The sequence below is a fragment of the Myodes glareolus genome, chromosome 3, assembly GCF_982192425.1.
Source record: "Myodes glareolus chromosome 3, mMyoGla1.1, whole genome shotgun sequence".
Classification (NCBI taxonomy): domain Eukaryota; kingdom Metazoa; phylum Chordata; class Mammalia; order Rodentia; family Cricetidae; genus Myodes; species Myodes glareolus.
Window position 1 is genome coordinate 89,530,195 of NC_142028.1, and position 19,125 is coordinate 89,549,319.

At 40.4% G+C, this 19,125-nt stretch overlaps 1 protein-coding gene across 2 annotated transcripts in view; it reads right to left on the bottom strand.

Moving 5' to 3' along the window:
* The window catches only part of Pde4b (phosphodiesterase 4B), a 543,981-nt gene that overhangs the window by 377,282 nt on the left and 147,574 nt on the right, over window positions 1-19,125 (bottom strand). Inside the window, exon 1 of one of the 2 annotated variants that reach the window (XM_048453171.3) lies at window positions 5,776-6,448. The exons of the other annotated variant lie outside the window; for it this stretch is intronic. Coding sequence (XP_048309128.2) covers window positions 5,776-6,011 — 236 coding nt within the window. The 5' untranslated portion in view covers window positions 6,012-6,448. Of the gene's footprint in view, window positions 1-5,775; window positions 6,449-19,125 lie in introns of those variants that run through there. 2 annotated transcript variants of the gene reach the window in all.

Sequence of the window (19,125 nt, forward strand, 5' to 3'; positions counted from 1 at the left end):
ATCCCCACTTCTTCTCAAACTCCTTTTACAACAAGCATGTTAAAAGTCTAATATATTGACGCCTTGGAGACAGTGAAAGACAAGGGGGACCCCATTTATAGACTGACTCACAAAATGTTTGCTTTGATTAAAGAAACAAACTCAGGCTTAGAGGCATGGGCTTCTATCATCATTTGATTCAAGTTCTAGACTAAGGTGATTTCTGAAAAGACAAACTGGAGTTTGTACGTAAAGCATAGTGGAAAGACCTCCTGGTAAACTACAATAGAGCTAATGGGGCTTCTCAAACATACCATCCTTCCATGTGCCTTGGCCAGGATTATCTGATGCATGTACCCTGGCCCTCCTCACTTTCCCAGGCTTCCCTCCTCCTCCCACATACCTTGCTTGTTCTCTTTACATCATCAAGGTTTTGCCCCTGCCCCCCCTATATTCTCTTTCTTCCTCCCTCCCTCCCTCCCTCTCTGCCTCCCACCTCCTCCTCCTCCTCCTTCTTCTTCTCCTTCTTCTTCTCCTCCTCCTCCCCTTCTTCTTCTTCTTCTTCTTCTTCTTCTTCTTCTTCTTCTTCTTCTTCTTCTTCTTCTTCTCCTCCTCCTCTTCCTCCTCCCGTCTCCTCCTCCTCCTCCTACTCCTCCTCCTCCTTTTCTCACAGATAGCACTGGCCATGTCCAGTCTAGTTCTCTTTCTCTGTGTTCCGGAATCTTCCAGACGTCTCTGGATATTTTATCTCTCCCATGTACAATAAAAACCTTAATCATACCACAGAGTGGTCCTGTCGGCAGTTTCCTTACTACATCCCCAAGTGCTTAGTATTTGTTTCCTTATTAATGCTTTATTGACCAGATAAAAGACTCTCTGCTTATCCTTTTCCTGAGGAGCGCCTACTCATGCTTAAGACCCTACTGTAGTGGCACCTATTCTCTACATGAATTCTAATGCAGTGAATGTTTTCTAACAATTCCCCTGACAGTGAAGAGCATACTTCCATGGCATTGCTCACGTACCACTGATTATTTATTAATGTAGATGCTTATCTTCCAGCTCCTACATGAAGAATGTAAGAAATCTTTCTAAGTTTCTGTTTTCTATACCCAGATTAGGGCACTTGGTGAATATTTCTCCCAATTAACGAACATGCTCCAACTTAGACATCTCCTAAATGATTCTAATATTACTGATAAATAACCTAATTACATAAAATACTCTATACAGATGCCATGGATTCGTTTAAGAAAGTAAGGCTAAACTGCATCCTACAGAAAGCAAATTAGAAGTTCAGAGAAAGCGCAGGCATACGTTATACTGTTTTCCTTTCCCTTTGTTCCAGCTTTTCCATTAGAGTGTAGACATTGGCGTTGAGTATTTTCATATTTTTGTATTAGACACGAAGTATGCATTTCATGAACATTGATTAAAATAAGTCTATGGCTATGCTTGGTCAACTTGACACAAGCTAGAGTCATTTGGGAAGAGGGAATGTTAACTGAGGAAATGTTCCCGTCAGACTGGCCCATGGGCAAGCCTGAGGAACATGTTCTTGGTTAGTGATTAATGTGGGAGTGTCCTGCCCATTTGGGGTGGTATCACCCCTGGACAGGTGGTCCAGGGCTGTGTGATAAAACAGGCTGAGAAAGCTGCAGGGAGCAAGTCAGTAGGCAGCACTATTCCATGACTGCTGCCTCAGCGCCTGCCCACAGGTCCTTTTCTTGACATCCTTCAGTACTAAAGCATGCCAAAGAGTTGAAATACGAAGCAAACTTGTTATTGAATAATAAGATAATTACTTGAATTCTTCCCAGATTTGGGATTATGTGAGCATGATAGTGATTTGAGTCATGGTGTTTATCACAGCAAAAGAAACCTTAACTAAGATGATAAGCAAGTCTTTCGATAGAGAGGGGAAACTAAATGAGGAGGAACACAAGATTTTCCCATAATATCCAGTAACTAAAAGTGTACAATTCGTCCTTGTTAGCATGGGCAGATAGGTTGTGATGGCCACCTGATACATTTGCTGTTCTAGAAGGTGGTGTTTTAGGAGGTGGCCAAGATTCATTCAAGACCAGCACCAGCACCCTAAATTCTTCCTAAGGAATAACTGATGAGTGAGCAAGGGCACCAGCCAGGAAGAGAAGGTTGAAACAGTTAGACAGCAGGCAGCAAGTGCCAGGCAAAAGTGAGCAGGTTTTACAGCCTGATACTTTACTAGGAACACTGTGCTTCCGAAACGGCTATCTCAGATTGGAGGCCAAGGATGAAGAATACACTAACCTGAGAATGATACAGTCACATTCTGTACCCAGCAAGGCTGAACAGTCCCTAAAACACACACACACACACACACACACACACACACACAACACACACACACACACACACAACACACACACACACACACACACACACACAATCAAATCATCCAACAATAATACTGATATCCATCCATTTAGAGAGTCATAATTCACAGAACTGAAACTTTCGGGTGAGGATCAGAAAAAATGAATAACGGACCAGAAATACTTAAAATAAGAGAAAGAATTAAAAGCCTTTTATATGTATAACACGATCCTGAAAAGAATGCAAACGAAGAACTTAAATAAGATAATATGTGAATATTATAGTAAATAACTTAAGATACATTTGAGCAGGAAAAAATATAGGTCTGAAGCAGAGTTGTTTATCTTTCCTTTATAGGTACCTATATATGTTCGTAGGTATATGTTGAGTCAATAAAATCAACAGCAAAGTACCACTTGATATTCCTCCCTCCATTCAAGTACAATAGTATTAGACATTTTGAAATGCCCAATGAAGGGGAAACAGGATATATAGTACATGAAAAGTAAATCAATTGAGTCGAAGGAAGTATTTTTCCAATATATGTACTGTGAGATGGCAAAGTGCTATACTAAGTGAGGTTATTGGAATTTTTTCTTTTCAGTCTTAAAAGTAGGCCAGACACCCATATGTCAAAGATGGAGCAATGTGGTTCTGCCCAAGGGTAAGAGAAAGCAGTAAGATGATCATTCAAATTTCTTCCAGATTTGGAATTGTACAAACGAGATGATTGACAATGACAAGACATTGAATATCTACTTTTCTTCAGATTATTTTAAAAATAGTTTCAGAGTCAAAATTATACAAATGTGCAGTAAATCAGTTATTAGCCCAACCTCACAACTCGGGTCTCCAAAGCCACGGCTTCCTGTCCATTCCATCAAAGGAGGAAATCTATAAATAACTATAAAAAGACAAATGCTCAGAGGGTTAAGATGTAAACTGCACCCTCTGTCTTGTTTAGCTTCACCATGAAAAATTATTTTAATGTTGTCGATGGAATCAAAGCAACTCAGTCCCCTTGAAAGAAGCCTGCCGTCTGCTGTTCAGTAGTGATATGTTTTTAGAGACCTCTGAAGGTGTATCTCAGGGTTTCTAATTTAAGAGCGTGGAAAATGTCAGTCGCTGATTGGGAAAGGCCAGTTACATTTCATCACGGTAAAGAGGCAAGACTAAGGTGCACATGTTTGTGCCTCTTTGTGGAACTGTTTCATATATTGGGAAAAATGAAACAGCCTGTGACTTTTAAGGCTGGGGGTGGGGGTCATTCAAATATATAAGAGACATGTCTAATTTCCAAGAAGGGATTTTTTTTGTTTATACTATGACAATAAATTTGAAAAACGTTAGGCATCTTACAACAGGTGCAATAAAAGAAATAAACATCAATGCAGATTTTAGTCAGGAGCTGAAAACAAGTCGAGAATCAACTTAACTGAGAGGCATAAAAAGAGGAGAAAGTGAATTGGGAGGACAGGGGTTATTTCGGAGTCTGATGATTAATCAATTCTTTATTTCTGTATTGCATTAGATTATGCCAATGTCTTGTTTCTGTTTTTGGCAATTGCGGGACATTTTGTTTTAACTCATCTATTTTATTAGCATAAGTAACCTCACATATCATTAAATTGTTCTTTTTGCAACTTGCTGCAAGGAACTTTGTATAATGCATGAGTAAAACTGGCTCCTTAATCATTCTAAAACTTCATTCTTTTGAAAAGACAAAAACCTCCAGTATTTATAGCTCTATGCTTCTATCACATCAAGAATCTATTCTAAGAAGAAGAAAGGTCTCATTATTATACTCAAGCACCAAAACTCCACATTAATGAAAATATTATCAGAATTTTAAGAATATTTTCTAGTCTTTGAAAATTATCTACCTAAAATTAAAGGTCCTTCAGATCAAAACAATGATTTAATAGTCCCTTAGCTAGTAAGACATATGCACCTCTTCATTAATTGAATATTTTCCTTCATACGTTCCTTTAATGAGAACTATACACATACATTTCTTCCTGTATTTAGTTCCACCATTCGGTATATTAGATGCAAAGACATATGTGTTGGAGGAGGGGCAAGGAACAAGAGAGGACTTCTTCAAATCAGCACGTACTTTACCACGAACACAGTCATTCTACAAATGCTGTCGCCACTGGTAGGTTTTAAAAACTTAGTCACGTGCGCTCTACAAGTAACAGGGAGCAATGAAATGACAGCATGTGATTCACCAAAATGACCAACCAATTCTGCGATGAAAGCATGCCACAGCCCAGTCAGAAGTAAGAATAACTGCATTATATTTAACTAGGTGAAGTGTCTGTTGGCTGAACATCAAAGCGAGACACATCCCTCGACGGGCAAGTATGATTAATCAACACATCATGCATAGAGCAAGCATGCACACTCTCCGGCGAGGAGGAGACAGCAGAGTAAATGCTGACTTCCAAACGTCCAGAAGCCTCAGCTTACTCCATTGGTTGGCACGCTCGCGTGCAGGCACAGCGTCGCTGTGGGGATTACCTTCAAAAACCACTTCCTGCTTTTATTGCCACGGTCCCTAGGAAAATTAAGCTGAAGCACAAATACCAATTTGGAAGGCAACCTTCATTTGCAAGAACACATTCCTTCCAAGAAACCTGAACTGGCTTGAGTCAAAGTGACTTAATGTTAGGGTGCTTTGCCTTGTGTCTTCTCCCTGTACTGGTTTAAGGAGGCCATCCGAGGGTTTTTAACCTCCATGTAAAAAATACATGCCAGAGGTGGGAGGGCTTGGTTTGATTTTCACAGAAAATTATATTACATTTTTATATATGGCACGCCTAAATGTGCATGTGTGTATGTATATATGTATGTGCGTGTGTAAAGTTTTTAAGTAACAAACAACTTGGAATCATAAATAAAAGTGATTATCAGTGCAGCTTTGTAAGTGGCAACTTGGTTTCTTACCCTTGCTTGGGCAGTGTAAAGATAAAAGTTGGTGAATATGAAGCTTGTACCCCATAGACATGACAAAAGAACACGCTGTTAGGCTATTATATGTTAAGAAACAGATTAGAATTGAGACAAAAATATCTCTATTTTTGTGCCAAAAATATACTACTACAAATAATATACCACAGAACAGAGACGAAACAAAAATCTTACTTTTAAAAACTCCCTTGTTTCCCCCTTTGCCAACATACACTTATATACGCAGTCATTCCAAAGGGTCTCTGCAGTCAGAGGCTTATTTTCTCTGCAAGAGCAGGTAGCACAATGACACTTAGACACACTGTACGCTTGTGTACTCTGAGGTGACCTGCTGTCTCCCTTCAACTCATACTTGTGGTCTGAATCCAGAACAAACTCAGACGTTCCATTTCCAACCTTTCTAAGTCACTGCTGAGAACCCAAGAATCTGCCGAGCACAGGAGATGCCTTTAAATCCCCTCTTACCATGTATGAGCCACAGTGAAGCGACGTCGCTGCCGGATGCTTTTATTCACCAACAACTTTCTGAAAAAGCACGGTGAATTCCTCGGCGAACTGCGTGGAGAGATTTTGGGAGATGTAGGTCTGTTTCCCGGTAGCTTGGGAAGCTCCAGTTCCAAGTGCATCTGCTCCTTGAAAGTCTTTATGCAAACCTCGGGTTCAGAAGCAGTAAGTTCCTTGGAAGAATTTTTGGCTGTCATGTCTCGTAAGGAGCGCTAGCTTTCACCATCCAAAACAACAGCCTCCAGCATAGCAAAGACACCGCTGCAGGTTAAAGGGCTGCTCGTGAGACCAGAGCACACTCTTCCCCGGGCTAATTTGGGAAGCTGTGGTTCCAATCCTGGAGCTGTTCAGAACAAGAGCAGCAGACTGGGAGAATGGCAAGTCAGCCTGTCACAAGGAGCTTTATCAGGCTGCCTTTGCCTCTGAAAATGCGCCAAAGTGCTTCCTCTGTCACTAGCCTCTTTGTGGATGAGGTTTGTCTGCAAGTTACACACGGAGACTCACTGAACTCATTCAGCTGAATATATCAAACTCATGAAATATTCATGAAGGTTCTTGATAAGTCCTTCACAGTTTCCTTTTAAGAAAACCTTATCAAACAAGCTGGATTAACCCAGACACCGAGCAAAGCCTGGCCACCCAGTCACTTTGGTCCGCACAAAAGGAGGAACCAGAGCCCCGTCCAGCATGTGCTGTTCAAAGTCTTCATTCAGAATTATCTGGCTCGGCAATGCACACAGCAGTGACTCCGCCTATCCAACGCTATTGGCCCGGGATTCTTTAAACAACTGAGCCATTTCTCCCCCTTAAAAATGCCCTTCACTGCTCAGACGTGCACTAAAATTGTGTGACTGCTGTCTTCGTCACAGTTCAAACTGTGACGAGTCAGGGATGGCCAAAAAGCCCCAGTGAAACAGCTTTTCAGATTGCATTTCTGAATCAAAGAGCCGATTCGCTGAAGGTCCCACCTTCTTTCTCTAGAAGATCCAAAACAGCATCAGTACTAAAAAAATAAATAACTAATAAAAACCCCTTCACTGAACAGGCTTTGGTTCATTCCCCCAAGGAATTTAAAACCTAATTTTTATTCCAATCAACATTACCCTCATTATTCTGCTTAAGTCCATTGTTTGGGATCTGCCCACAGAAGCCACTCGATATTGCATGCAAAGCCTCTTCTGCAGCCAAAGCACCCCTCGTTTGAAATGGAGGTTAACAACTGGTAAAATATGCACCCAGGGAATGGACTCCCAAGTCAGGCACTGTGTGTGTGTGTGTGTGTGTGTGTGTGTGTGTGTGTGTGTGTGCACGCGCGCGCAGAGAGGTGCACAATGTGTGTCTGTAGGTGGCTGTGTGCACTCGAGAGTGAGTTTTCACATTTTTGTGAGGAGCACAACTCAGAATGTAGTTGGGGCATGTTAAGAATGAATCCTTTCAACCTGGCATTTTTATTTATTATTTTTTTGGGGGGGATGGGAGCACAGCTCCAGACATTCAAAGGCTCGTTGGCGTATAAAGAGTATCACTGTACAGATGTCTCTGGGTGTTGTGCAGTCTGTATTGACAGTGATGGCCACTGGAGCCAGGTTGATCTCCAACAAAGGTGCTAAAGCAGTCTAGGGCTAATCAACAAGAGTGACAGAAGGGGAAGGCACGGAGCAGGACTTCAGTGAGAAACATTCCTTTACTAATGTGTAGTAGGGTCACCCAGCTCTCTAAAATCTTCCAGATATATCACACACTAAAAATGTGCTCAAGGTGAAAGGGCTAACCAAAAACCAAACTATTGCCTCTATGTAGGGGCAAAGGATCCCACCCACCATAAGGCTTGGGGAAGGGAGTGGAGCTTAAGCTAGTGATTCCTAAGCACCCCTAGCACTACTTACACGAAATCTCATCAACATTTAAACACCCAGCTAATGTACATTGTGAAAAAATGCACAGTCATGGAATTTTAGGTCGTCCCGGATGTTCCTTGTCCAGCCAATTATTCCTCAAACAAGGAAACAGCCAGAGGACTGAAAGGACTCACCCAGGTCCATCCTGGTGATTGATGTCCCCACCAAATCGCGACTCAGGCTTCCTGACTCCTGGTGAGTGTCTTTCAGTTCGTTTTAAAGCATGCTTTTTGTCTAGGTAGGACTGAGTGCATGCTTCTGGGTATCTGAGGATATTTTGAAAGTCTTGAGGAGACACATTGTTGGTAATATGGAGAAAATATGGCTGATGCTACCTACTGTATGCTGAGTTACGCAACAAAGCTGAGACTTTCACCCAAAATAATATGATTTAAAACTGGGACATGAGATTATCTGATTCTACCATGATTCACAGTGATCTATTAGCAATAGAAATTAAATAGCAAGTTGAGCTCATTAAAGCTGTTTCTCATATGTATCATACCATTAAAATTATTTCTCATATTTATGTTTCTTGTTTTGTTTTGTTTTTTAAGACAGGGTTTCTCTGTGTAGCCCTGGCTGTCCTGGAACTTGCTCTGTAGACCAGGCTGGTCTCAAACTCAAAGAAATCCACCTGCCTCTGCCTCCTGAATACTGGGATTCAAGGCGTGCACCACCACTACCCGGATCATATTTATTCTTCAAAGCCAAAAAATAAATACACATTTTAGGAATTTCTTCTCAGAAAAGATAATGGCAAATCTCATAGTCGTATATGGATAAGTATAAATTGAGGTTCTGATAAGATAATGCTGATCATGTTGCCATTTGATGGTGTTCCACGCCCGTGATTTCACTCTGCCAACAGGCTCAAAGATAGCCAAATCTACTAACCCCATCTACCCAAGAAGGAAGCCAGGATTACCAAGAGGGACACCTAAAACACAGACATTTAAAAGGTAATCAGACTGTTTGAAAGCCTGAGTTCCTCAGTGGGGGTTATGGTTCTCATGTTTATAGTGTTTGTAGATCAATGGAGAGAAAGGAAGGACTGGGGTCCCAAGGCCACGTCCCCAGTGGCCTAACTTTCTTTCCTTGAACTTCAGTTCCCTAGGACTATGACAAGCTAGACACCACGTCTTTCGTGGGAGATTGAAGACTCAAATAGCGGCATCCTGTACTTGACAAGCATCTAATGAAATAAAATGGAAACCTTCCTGTCCACATGCAATTCTTAGCCGTTGGTACCTCAAAAGGGGAAATAAGGAATCATTAGTTTGTAAGTATGTATTCTTAGGAAATCTTGAAAACTCCGTCTATAGCATGTTTCAGTGTTAGTTAAATAAATTTCTGGTGTCAACATTCTGTCAGAACAATAGAATAAGGAATAAAATTAATTAGTCACTAACTGATGAACAATTATCTCTTACAAATATTGGGAACATATGAACAACATTTTAGTTGTTTTTAAAGCCATAAAGAAGGACCAAGTAATTACTACCAACAAAATAATATTTATAACATAAGTATAGCACAGATTAAAATGTTTTAAAAACTCATCACCCTTTTACGAGCATATTTTTATATAGTATCATCTTTTATGCTGCTATAAATGTAAAACTTGAACTTTAAGAGTTGCCACTTGTAAAATTTCTTTGAGTATCATTTTCAGCTGGCCATTGTAAAACTAAGCAGTTTTTAAAGACACAAAGCTGAACTTTCTGTATCTTAGCACAACACTGAACTCAAAATAATACTGCTATAATTTGCTCTGCATACAAACTGAAGGTCTGAGATAAAAGAACATATTCAACAAGTTTCTTCTTAAAGAGTGTAGTTAAAACTAACAATAATAAGAGTTCATTTCTTAATTAGGTCTTTATCTATTTCTCTATCTAGTTCCTTCTTGTCAAAACAATATACCACCTGAGAACTGCCACTAGACTCCATTCAGCTAAAGGCACATCAATTCCTTTTCTTCAATCCAAGGCAAGGCAATGAGGAGGAATAATGCCAGCAAAGGCCTGTAGCCACTTCTGACCAATAAACAGTCAGTATGCTTTTCTGCAGCCGTATCGGTACAAATTACAATTTCAATGCTAAGAAATGGAGCTGGAGAATCATTCTAGCATGACTGAAAGAAACATAATGCACAACAGAATACAAAAATAGCTCCTATTCATCTTGGTAAAGTACAATTAACTGATACATATAAAGAAACTGCCATTGAAGTGGCATTGCAGGAAGCTTCCCGTTCCATTCAAGTGCTGGTATGTTCCAGCAGGCGAACAGTTTCGTGCCTCCCTTTCATGATAAACAGATGACATCAAAGCCACTGGCATCCATTATCTCTAGAGCTCAGTTTATTTGTGCTATATTATAAACATTTCCACACGAAATAATGTAAGGCGGGGAAAGGAAAAGGCTTGCAGGCACTGGAGGTGTTCCTAACAGGTTAAAGACCTTGCTTGGCATGCTCATGGTCCTGAGTTGGTACCCAACACCCAAGCAAGATATAATTATAATGTTCTGAGCTCCAAATACGGTAGTGTGGCTTATTATCCCCTAATTCTAGAATGTTCCATAGATGGCACACAATATCTATTCACTGAATATACATTATCTTCTCCATTTTCAAATCAGAGCATCAAGACACAAAATGGCACAATTAAGGAACTGGTCCTGTAGGTAAACATGGGTCTTCACACTCTATAGCATAGATGATTATTTGGCATCGGTGCTACTGAAGAAGGGGACGAGAATACAATAGAAGATGGGATGCTTGCTCTCCAGATGGGTCTGGTCATATTACAGGAAGTTTACTTTTTCAAGTACTAAATGTCTTGAGTCTTGAAGTGACCGTAGCATGTTATTTTCATTAGATGACCTTAAGGATTTGATTTTACCTGTAGGCTCACATTTAATTACTCACTGTTAGTAAAGTGGTGTTCAGAAAGATCAGTTTTCACCTGTGCAACCTGCATCTTGAGGAACAAAAACGGGAGGTCACATCACAGATTCTTGGGCAATCTTATGATTCTTAGAGATATGTTGTTAAGAAACAACTGCCTCTTCAGGGTCCTCCCGTAACTTCTCAGAACCCTGAAGAAAAACCACAGCAACCTCAAGGGTTCCATGTGCGTCTCTGCCCTGTCACTGGCAGTTCCTCTCTGGACTCACCTCTGGATTTTGTCCTCTAGCCCATTCTGCTCCAGATACGCGGTCTCCTTGTTCACTGAACATGACATGCAGGCTTCCCTTTCCCTCTCATATCTGCATGGCTTACCTCCTTGACTGCTACCATCTGTCCAGATAGCACGTGTCTGAAGGCTTTCCCCATCATCCTGTCTGACACTACAATGCCCTGCCTCACTTTCCTCTGTCTGTCAGGACGTAATATAGCACACACCATTTGCTTGCTGATCTTCCTAGAAATTTAAGTTTTATGAAGCAAACGGCTTTATTGTTTTCATCCCTATGATTCCTGTCTGGGAAGAATGCCTATCACATGTTAAGAATTTCGTAAGTACTAACTGGGTGAGGAAATTATCGGTCTTTCCAGTGCAGAAGAAAACGGGGGAAGAGAGCAGTCAAACGAAAATGGGAGCAACTCCCCCCTAAATTTGTGATTACTAATGTTTACCATTTTAATAATTGTTTTTGTTTAAACGTGTAAAATTTTTATTAACTCACTGAGAATTGTCTACTATGAATTTTGATCATAGTTATTCCTCACCCCTCCACCTGTTTCCCCAAACCCACCTCCCAGTCTCTTCCATCACTTCTGTTTTATAATCAACCAAGTCCAATTTGTGCTGCTCGTGCATATACCCATGGGTGGAGGACTAGCCACTAGATTGTGGGTAAGCTGGCAGGAACCACACCACAGATTTTTGTCTCCTTCGTTTCCCCAGATTCTTAAATATGACATAGAGTTTACAGTTTTGTCCTGGGAGTCCACTTTACTTCAAACTGTGGGCGAGGAGCTCTTGCATTCTTGCTCATGTGGTATTTGTCTCAAAGATACAGTCTTCTTCCAGGCCTTGCCAGATGGCATCCTGTTGGCCTGGGCTTACTCTTTCTAGACAGCAGTTGGACAATTAATGGATTGCATAGAATATGATTTTGACATCAACAAGTTAGTCCTAGGAGAATTCCTTTGGTTGCTGTTTTTGTTACTGAGGGTTGGATAATGATTAACACAGTAAAGGTAGGGTCAGACTTTATAGGCAATCTGAGGGAGTTATTTTATTACCCAGGAGTCTTATTTTCTGTTGCCTAATTTCCTTTGGTATTTTGGCACTTATAGTCCTTCTTATACAATTGCTATAATTTCTATTATTATTATTATTATTATTATTATTATTATTATTATTATTTTCACGTCCTTACTTCAGTGTAAAGGTGTATCCTCTGCCAGTTGGGTGGTACCCAGAGGTACAGACTTGCCAAATGCTCTGTGCACTGAGCTGATGGAGCACTGACTGCATCTTGCACTAAGTGTTTTCTCTGGTAGATAATCTAGCAGAAAAATGCTGTTTCTCTCTGTTTCCTAAGTCGTTGTACCATCAAGTAACGTTAGCAAGCACAAGTCAGATATCCAAAATGCAAGGAAAGAGTGTGTTCCTGGGGTAATTATTACAGAGCTGTTCAGAGAGACGACACCCAGGATCATTTCGTCCCGCCAGCAAACACGGCCTGTGAAAGTGGTCTCACATCGGTGTTAGAGACTCGAAGGCATGTTAGGGAGGGTCTTTCCCTCTAACATTAGCTTTTAACTTTCGCTTATGCCCTGTCCTGTCTGCCATAGCTGTGACTAGGTAAGAAAAAGTGGTAGAGGCTCCGTGTATATATACACGTGTATACTTAGCTGAAGAGCTTAAGTATAATAATTGTCTCTAAAAGCCCATCTCACTGTGATAGCCCGGAGATCAAAATAAGAGCAAGGCACACAGGAAAATGCAGCAGAATCAAAGCCACCGCACTTCTCTCAGGAAAAGGATAGCATTAAAGGGGCCATGCCAGACTTGTTCACATTTTCGAGCTATTTCACAAAGACAATATTTTCTAATCCAAGTGTAGTGGGCTTTGAAAGGATACAAGGACACGTATCAAGAAAATGCTTACCAAATTATCAAGAAAATGCTTACCAAATGGGGAATTATGGGGCTGGGGCTTTAGCTCAGTCATAGAACCCTTGTCCGGAATACACGAGGTCCTGTGTTAAATCCCCAGGACCGCAAACACAAATAGAAAAATAAACAATAGGGAGGGAATGATGCCGAAACCGCCTCACTTAATTTCAAGATGAGCTTAATCGCTCAGACTGCTCACTTTTAATTTGCTCATGTTGAACATTCCTTAAAATCTGCAAATTCAATGAGGTTTGCTCTTTGTTAATAAGAAAATGGAAGCTTGGCTACCAGAACTATGCAATCTTAGAATTTAGAAGCAATTCAAATTCAATTTCCTATCATAAAAGTTCATTAGCATATACAAAATTAAAGCCTTTCCACCTTGTATACGTGAGCACACTGAGCCTTATGGCAAAGATTCCAAGGGGCTCTGCATTCATGTGGTTGCAACAGTCAGGACCTAGAATAGTTCTCGCCAGCTGCTTCATACAGCTTACACTCACATTTCCCTCACATCTCCAATCCCTGACCTCTGACCTGTTCACCACCATTAAGCCTCTTTCTCTTCAGCAATACTATACTAACAGAATCAGATCCAGCCCTTGAGATCAGCTTCCCATGTTTGGCATAGTGTCCACAAAATGGAGCCAAGATTTATTAACAGTCATTCATTTTTACTTCCTAATAGTATCCTATTGTCTTATGCATCATAATTTGCTTATTCATTGTCTACAAAAGGTATTTGGCTCTTTTTTTTGTTTGAGGTAATTATAAGTAGGGTTTCCACAAAGCTGTATGTACAATCTCTATATGAGCATTCGCATTTGATGCTGGGGGCGGCATACACCGCACACACAAAGTGGGATTCCTTAGTCAGATGGCAAGTATATGTTGATATAACACAATATCTACCTGTTTTCCAGACTGATCTGTCGTTTTTCAATCCCATGGGTAGTGAATGAGCATCCCAGTTGCTCCACAAGCTCACCAGCACTTCCTATCAGCGTACATTTGATTCAGTAACTCTAACAGGTGTGCAGTAGTTCTAGATGCTGAACTGAGTTTACATAGTGCTACTAGATGCTCCTTACACCCATCTCGTGTGCTTGTTGTCTGTGTGACCTCTTTTGTTAAGTACTCAAGACCTTTTATCATTTTCAAATTAGTTTGAATCTTTCTATAGCAATGGTTCTTCCTCTGTAATCTGTCCCTAGCTGTCTCTTCAGAGTTGTCAGTTAGTTTCCACATACATAGGCAATATATTCTGATCATATTCTTTCCCTTCTCTCAAATCCCAAAGTCTTCCCAACTTCCCTAACAACCTAATTTCACTTAATGGTCTTAAAAAAAAAACAGAAAAACCCAAAAACCTTCAAAATAAACAAACAAACAAATAACAATAAAACAAAAATAAATACCAAAAAAAACCTCACCCCCAAACAACAACAAAAGCAAACCGACAAATCCATGTAGTTCATTTTGTCACCTTCTGCCCTGGAGTGTGGGTAACACACTCAGTGTCACTCCAGTGGAGAAAACTGCAAGAAAACAAGGGAGATCTTGCTTCAACAAGGCAAAAGGACAGGACCAGCTCCCGAAAACTGTCCTCAGACACTTGCCTAAACACAATAATAGTAAGTATAATTTGTAAAATGATAAACACTCGTACATACCCCAATAAGGGTATGCACACTTGCCTAAACACAACAATAATAGTAATAAGTAAAATTTTTTAAATGATAAACATTTATACATACCCCAATAGGGTGATGCACAATTACTTACATGAACACAATAATAATAATAATTTTTTAAATGATAAACACACATACACATCCCAATAGGCTATCTGCCAACAATGGGCAAGCAATACATAGTTTTTTGCTAGGGCAACCATAGAGAAATAAAAAAGAAAGCCTGTACCATTTTCACAAGCAAAAGTCCCCTGTCTCTGCTCAGGTGAGGTGTCATTTAGACCTCCAAACACTAGTTCCAAAAGGAACAAGAACTACTTGCCCCCTCTATACTTGGTCACGTGGTCTTTTGATTTTATTTTTGAGATTATAATTTAATTACAGAATTTCTCCTCTCCCTTTCCTCCTTCAAAGCTCTCACATATGCCCCTCTCCACCCTTCTTCAAGTTCATGGCCTCATGTAGTCTTTAACATAAGCGTAATCAAGAGAAGATTATTCTTTTACAGTTCTGGAAGTCAGAAGTCCAAACACAGGTGTTAAATGGTTGGTTCCTTCTGTAGATCTATGAAGAAATGATGTGGTTTAGGCTCTTTGGTTTACAGTCTCCATCTGTCTCTTCCTCTTGTCTTTCTTTTAGGCATGTCTGCTGCCAAATGATCTCTCGCTATAAGAACATCAGTCACATTAGATGGACCAACCACTATGACTTCAATTTTATAATCTCTGTGAAGATCTTTTCTTCTCCTAACCTTGGAGGTTAGGAGGTGATCTTATTTTTGTCATATTAAAACAAATGACCACAGAGTAGCTACTAAACAGTAAATATGAACACTAAAGTTCAGGTAATTTAAACGGCATGGGAAAGTGACCTGGGCTGACAGTTTTAGAGAGACTGGTTCGGGTTTGATTAGACCCATTGTTCCGAACTAGCAGGGATGTGTCATAACAGGAATGCATAGAGGAAAAAATCATTAACCTTGTGATTAGACAGTAAAAGTCAGGTGAAGCACAATGGGTCCCCCAGGTCTCTGTGAGGACACACCCACACTGATCTGGGAACCTCTCGCTAAATTCTCTGCAAATGCTTACTCACCTTCTAGAAGCATCATGCTAAGAACCAACTTGTACCATATGGAATTTGGGGGATACTTAAGATCCACATTTTGACAGACTAAGTGCTTCAAGAAGGAACAATCTGTTCTTTGATCTCCCCAATTTATCTCTCTTTCATTGGCAAACTATGAACCACAGCATCCCATGCCAACATTTTCACATCTCGCCATCCCAGCGTCAGCTTAAGCCCCAAGTCACATCTCATTTAAATAAACCAAGTAAGTTATGCGGCAAACTTGGAAGAAGGTTGCTCTCCATCTATGAATTATAAAAGCAGTTATCTGTTTCCTGAGTATAATGATGAGACAGTCATAAAAACGATAATCCTTTTCCAAAGTGAGATCCTGGAAGAGAAAAAAAAAGAGGGGGCTCATGGACTGCAAATTAGTTCAAAACCAGCAGGGCAAATTCCATCAGGTTTTAAGATGACTCTTCTCTATTCTTTTCGCTAATTTTTAACTCAGTGTAGCTCTCTGAACATACTACAGTGATAATGCTGGGTACCAAGGCTCGAGGCAGTCACAGACCTGACACCAAAGAAACGGCCTTATTTTCCCAGTCTTGCGCCCTCTGGAAAGTAGCAACCTCAGTGGTCTATGAATCACCTTCTAGATCATTCTTCCCTTTTCTAAAAGATCATGCGTATCTGCCACCAGATGTTCCTATTCTTCTCTTGCCTGCCCAGAGAATATCCGAAGTCTGACGGTCTCTATTTTCTGCTGTCCTTCCCCTCAGTACAAGCTGGGAGAGTTTCTGTTGTTGATATGTCACTCACAAAAGTCTTGGCTGCTTTGCCGCTTGCATCGGTCAAGTCATCAGGCAGAGGGTACCCAACAGGTCAGTTTTGTATACCTGCATCTCAACGTGCCTGGCTTTTCCTGGTAATAGAGCAGATCCAGGATCCAGACAGCATTCTCATCAAGTCTTGTGTCTCTTACAGGACACGGCTTACTGTGTTGCTGTTGTTGTAAAACAATACAGATAGACTGAGAAGTTTCTAATTTTTTTGATGTTCTGCATCTTTTTTATTTAACAATTTCCTCTATTTTATCTTTCTCCTTTCCCATGGCATTATAAGCAGCAGGGAAACACTTGGATGGGTCTCTAACGTTTTATTTAGAAACTTCATCTAAACGCAAGTTCCTCAATCACAAAGTATATTTCCCAGGAAGAAAATGTGGAATGTGATTACGCCAAGTTGCCCGCCACTTTTTAATCAGGATTATCTTTTCTCTGGTTTCCAATAATGCATTTCTGATCCCATCTGCAAACTCGTCCCAAGTGTTGTTGGCCTTCACATTTCTCCCACAGCCTCTTCGTGGGCAATCTGACCTTTGCGTACCAAGCACTTCAAATCGAGTCAAGTTTGCTTCAAAGCTGCCTCCTCCATCTACGGTATTTGTTACAGCAACACCCCACTGCTTACTGGTAGAACCATAGGCAGAGCATTGTCAAGAAGGGAGCTTCACTGTCCTACAGTTCCAGAGGCTAGCTGCCTAAAAACCAGTCATCAAGATGGGTTCTTTGTGAAGTTCACGGGGGAAGGATGCATCTAGGCAATTTCCAAGAGAGGTAGGAGCCAAAAGAGAGGTAGCTGAAAAAAACAAACCTGTGATCAAATATTTGCTGTGCACTAGGTGCCTTCATTTGCATTATCACACCTACCTTCATAACTCTGAAGCGTATAATGTGTCTCATACATTGAGAAGCCAGATTACTGAAAGGATGAATGGATCATCCAAGGGAACTCCATTGGTAAAACTTAGAACCAAGCCAGGGCACTTGAAACCTTACTCTTTAATCTACTATTATTTCCTTACAAAGGAAAAATAAAAAAGAAATGTAGACACGCCCTACATAAAAATCTAACTTACAGCATAAAAGTCATCCATTCGAATCATCTCATAATCTGAAATTAGAATCCTAAATACATCCATAAATGTCATGTTTCAGGGCAACACAAAGCAATACGAATGTGACAAAAATGAGTTTCCATGGCAGAAGCTAGGGCTCATTGGTGAAGCACCTGACCGGGATGAGCAAGGCCCTACATTTAATCGCTAGTGCTGTAAAGCATATTTCCATCCATGCAGTAAACTGGGATATTCATGAGTTATTTTAAAAGACCGTTTTGTTCGGGTGTTTGCATCAGCCTCAAGTCAGCATGGACGAGAGCTATGGGAGGAACTTGCCTCGACCTGCCTCCATTGGCTGTTCAAAATTAGAACCTACCTGGCCTTTTTGTGTTACTAAAATTCTAGAAATTAGTCTTTAGTATTTCTTTCTCTCCTTTCTTAAAGGTAGGTATATAAGTAGTATTCTTTGATTCTATTTCTAGCCTGCTTTACCTTCTAACAATATCCTTGATGTGGATGCTGAAAACTTCTGTTAGACAATTTCAGGTCTTGATTATGATTACCACAGACAGTGCTGTGGTTTGAAATCTACACTGGCTCTCCAAGCTCTTGCTGGGCTTGGAAATTCCTTTCTGTGTGCTCCATTAACTACAGTCAGTATTTTTATCTTGTTTAAGAGCCAAGGGACTAAATTATTAATATTCCTACCCTACTTTAATTGCTTTGCATTTATTTCTCAGTTCTCGAATGTGGGTGAGGCTTTAGAAGAGGAATGTAAGATGCTTCTTTCTGCCAACTGCCAAAGCAACATACAGGGTCTCTCTTCTTCTTTCCTGTTTCCGCCTACCACCATTTCTGGGTTCAGTTTCCAGATTTCCTAACACATGTGGGGGTTTTCTTTGTGTGGCATCCATTAAAAGACATGGGCACTGCCTGCCACACAATGCTGCCAAAGAAATGTCATCTTTATCAAATGGGAACAAACCCCGAATAGGGCACAAAGGAGAAAATGAAAAGCAGCAGCCCCTCCCCCCTTTGTAATAAGCGATTTATATTCTCGATCACAGCCTCTGATTACAGTTGTAGATTCCAGCAGATTCTTTACAACTAAGAAAATGTGTCTCTTGAGGCAGAGATCCAAACTTCTGAATCGTGACAGCAGCAGCTGAGCCCTAAAGATAGACAGTCAAAACACCATTTTCTGTACATTTTCAGTTGTTAAAACGCAGTTACAGTACATTATGTCTGAGATACATTGTTTTAACCCCATGAGGCTCTGGGAGGAGAGTATTTATGACAAGGGAAAAAAACTGCTAATTTATGCCTTCTTTATACTCATATAGATTTAAAAATAAGTCTTGGCTTTTTGTTTCCCTCATTGTGATGTTTTCAAATGGTGTATGTGTCTGTCTGTCTGTCTGTCTATTTTATGTATATGTAACCATTACAGCAGGCTCTCATCTTAAATAAATGAGACTTCATTTTAAATACACAAGACCCATCAAATGGCACCCCCAATCCCAACCTGTTCAGCATTCCCTTAGATATTTTTAAGGTTCCCTTTCTTATTTCCTTCACAATCTATTCAAGTCTTGCCCTCAGAGAGGCTG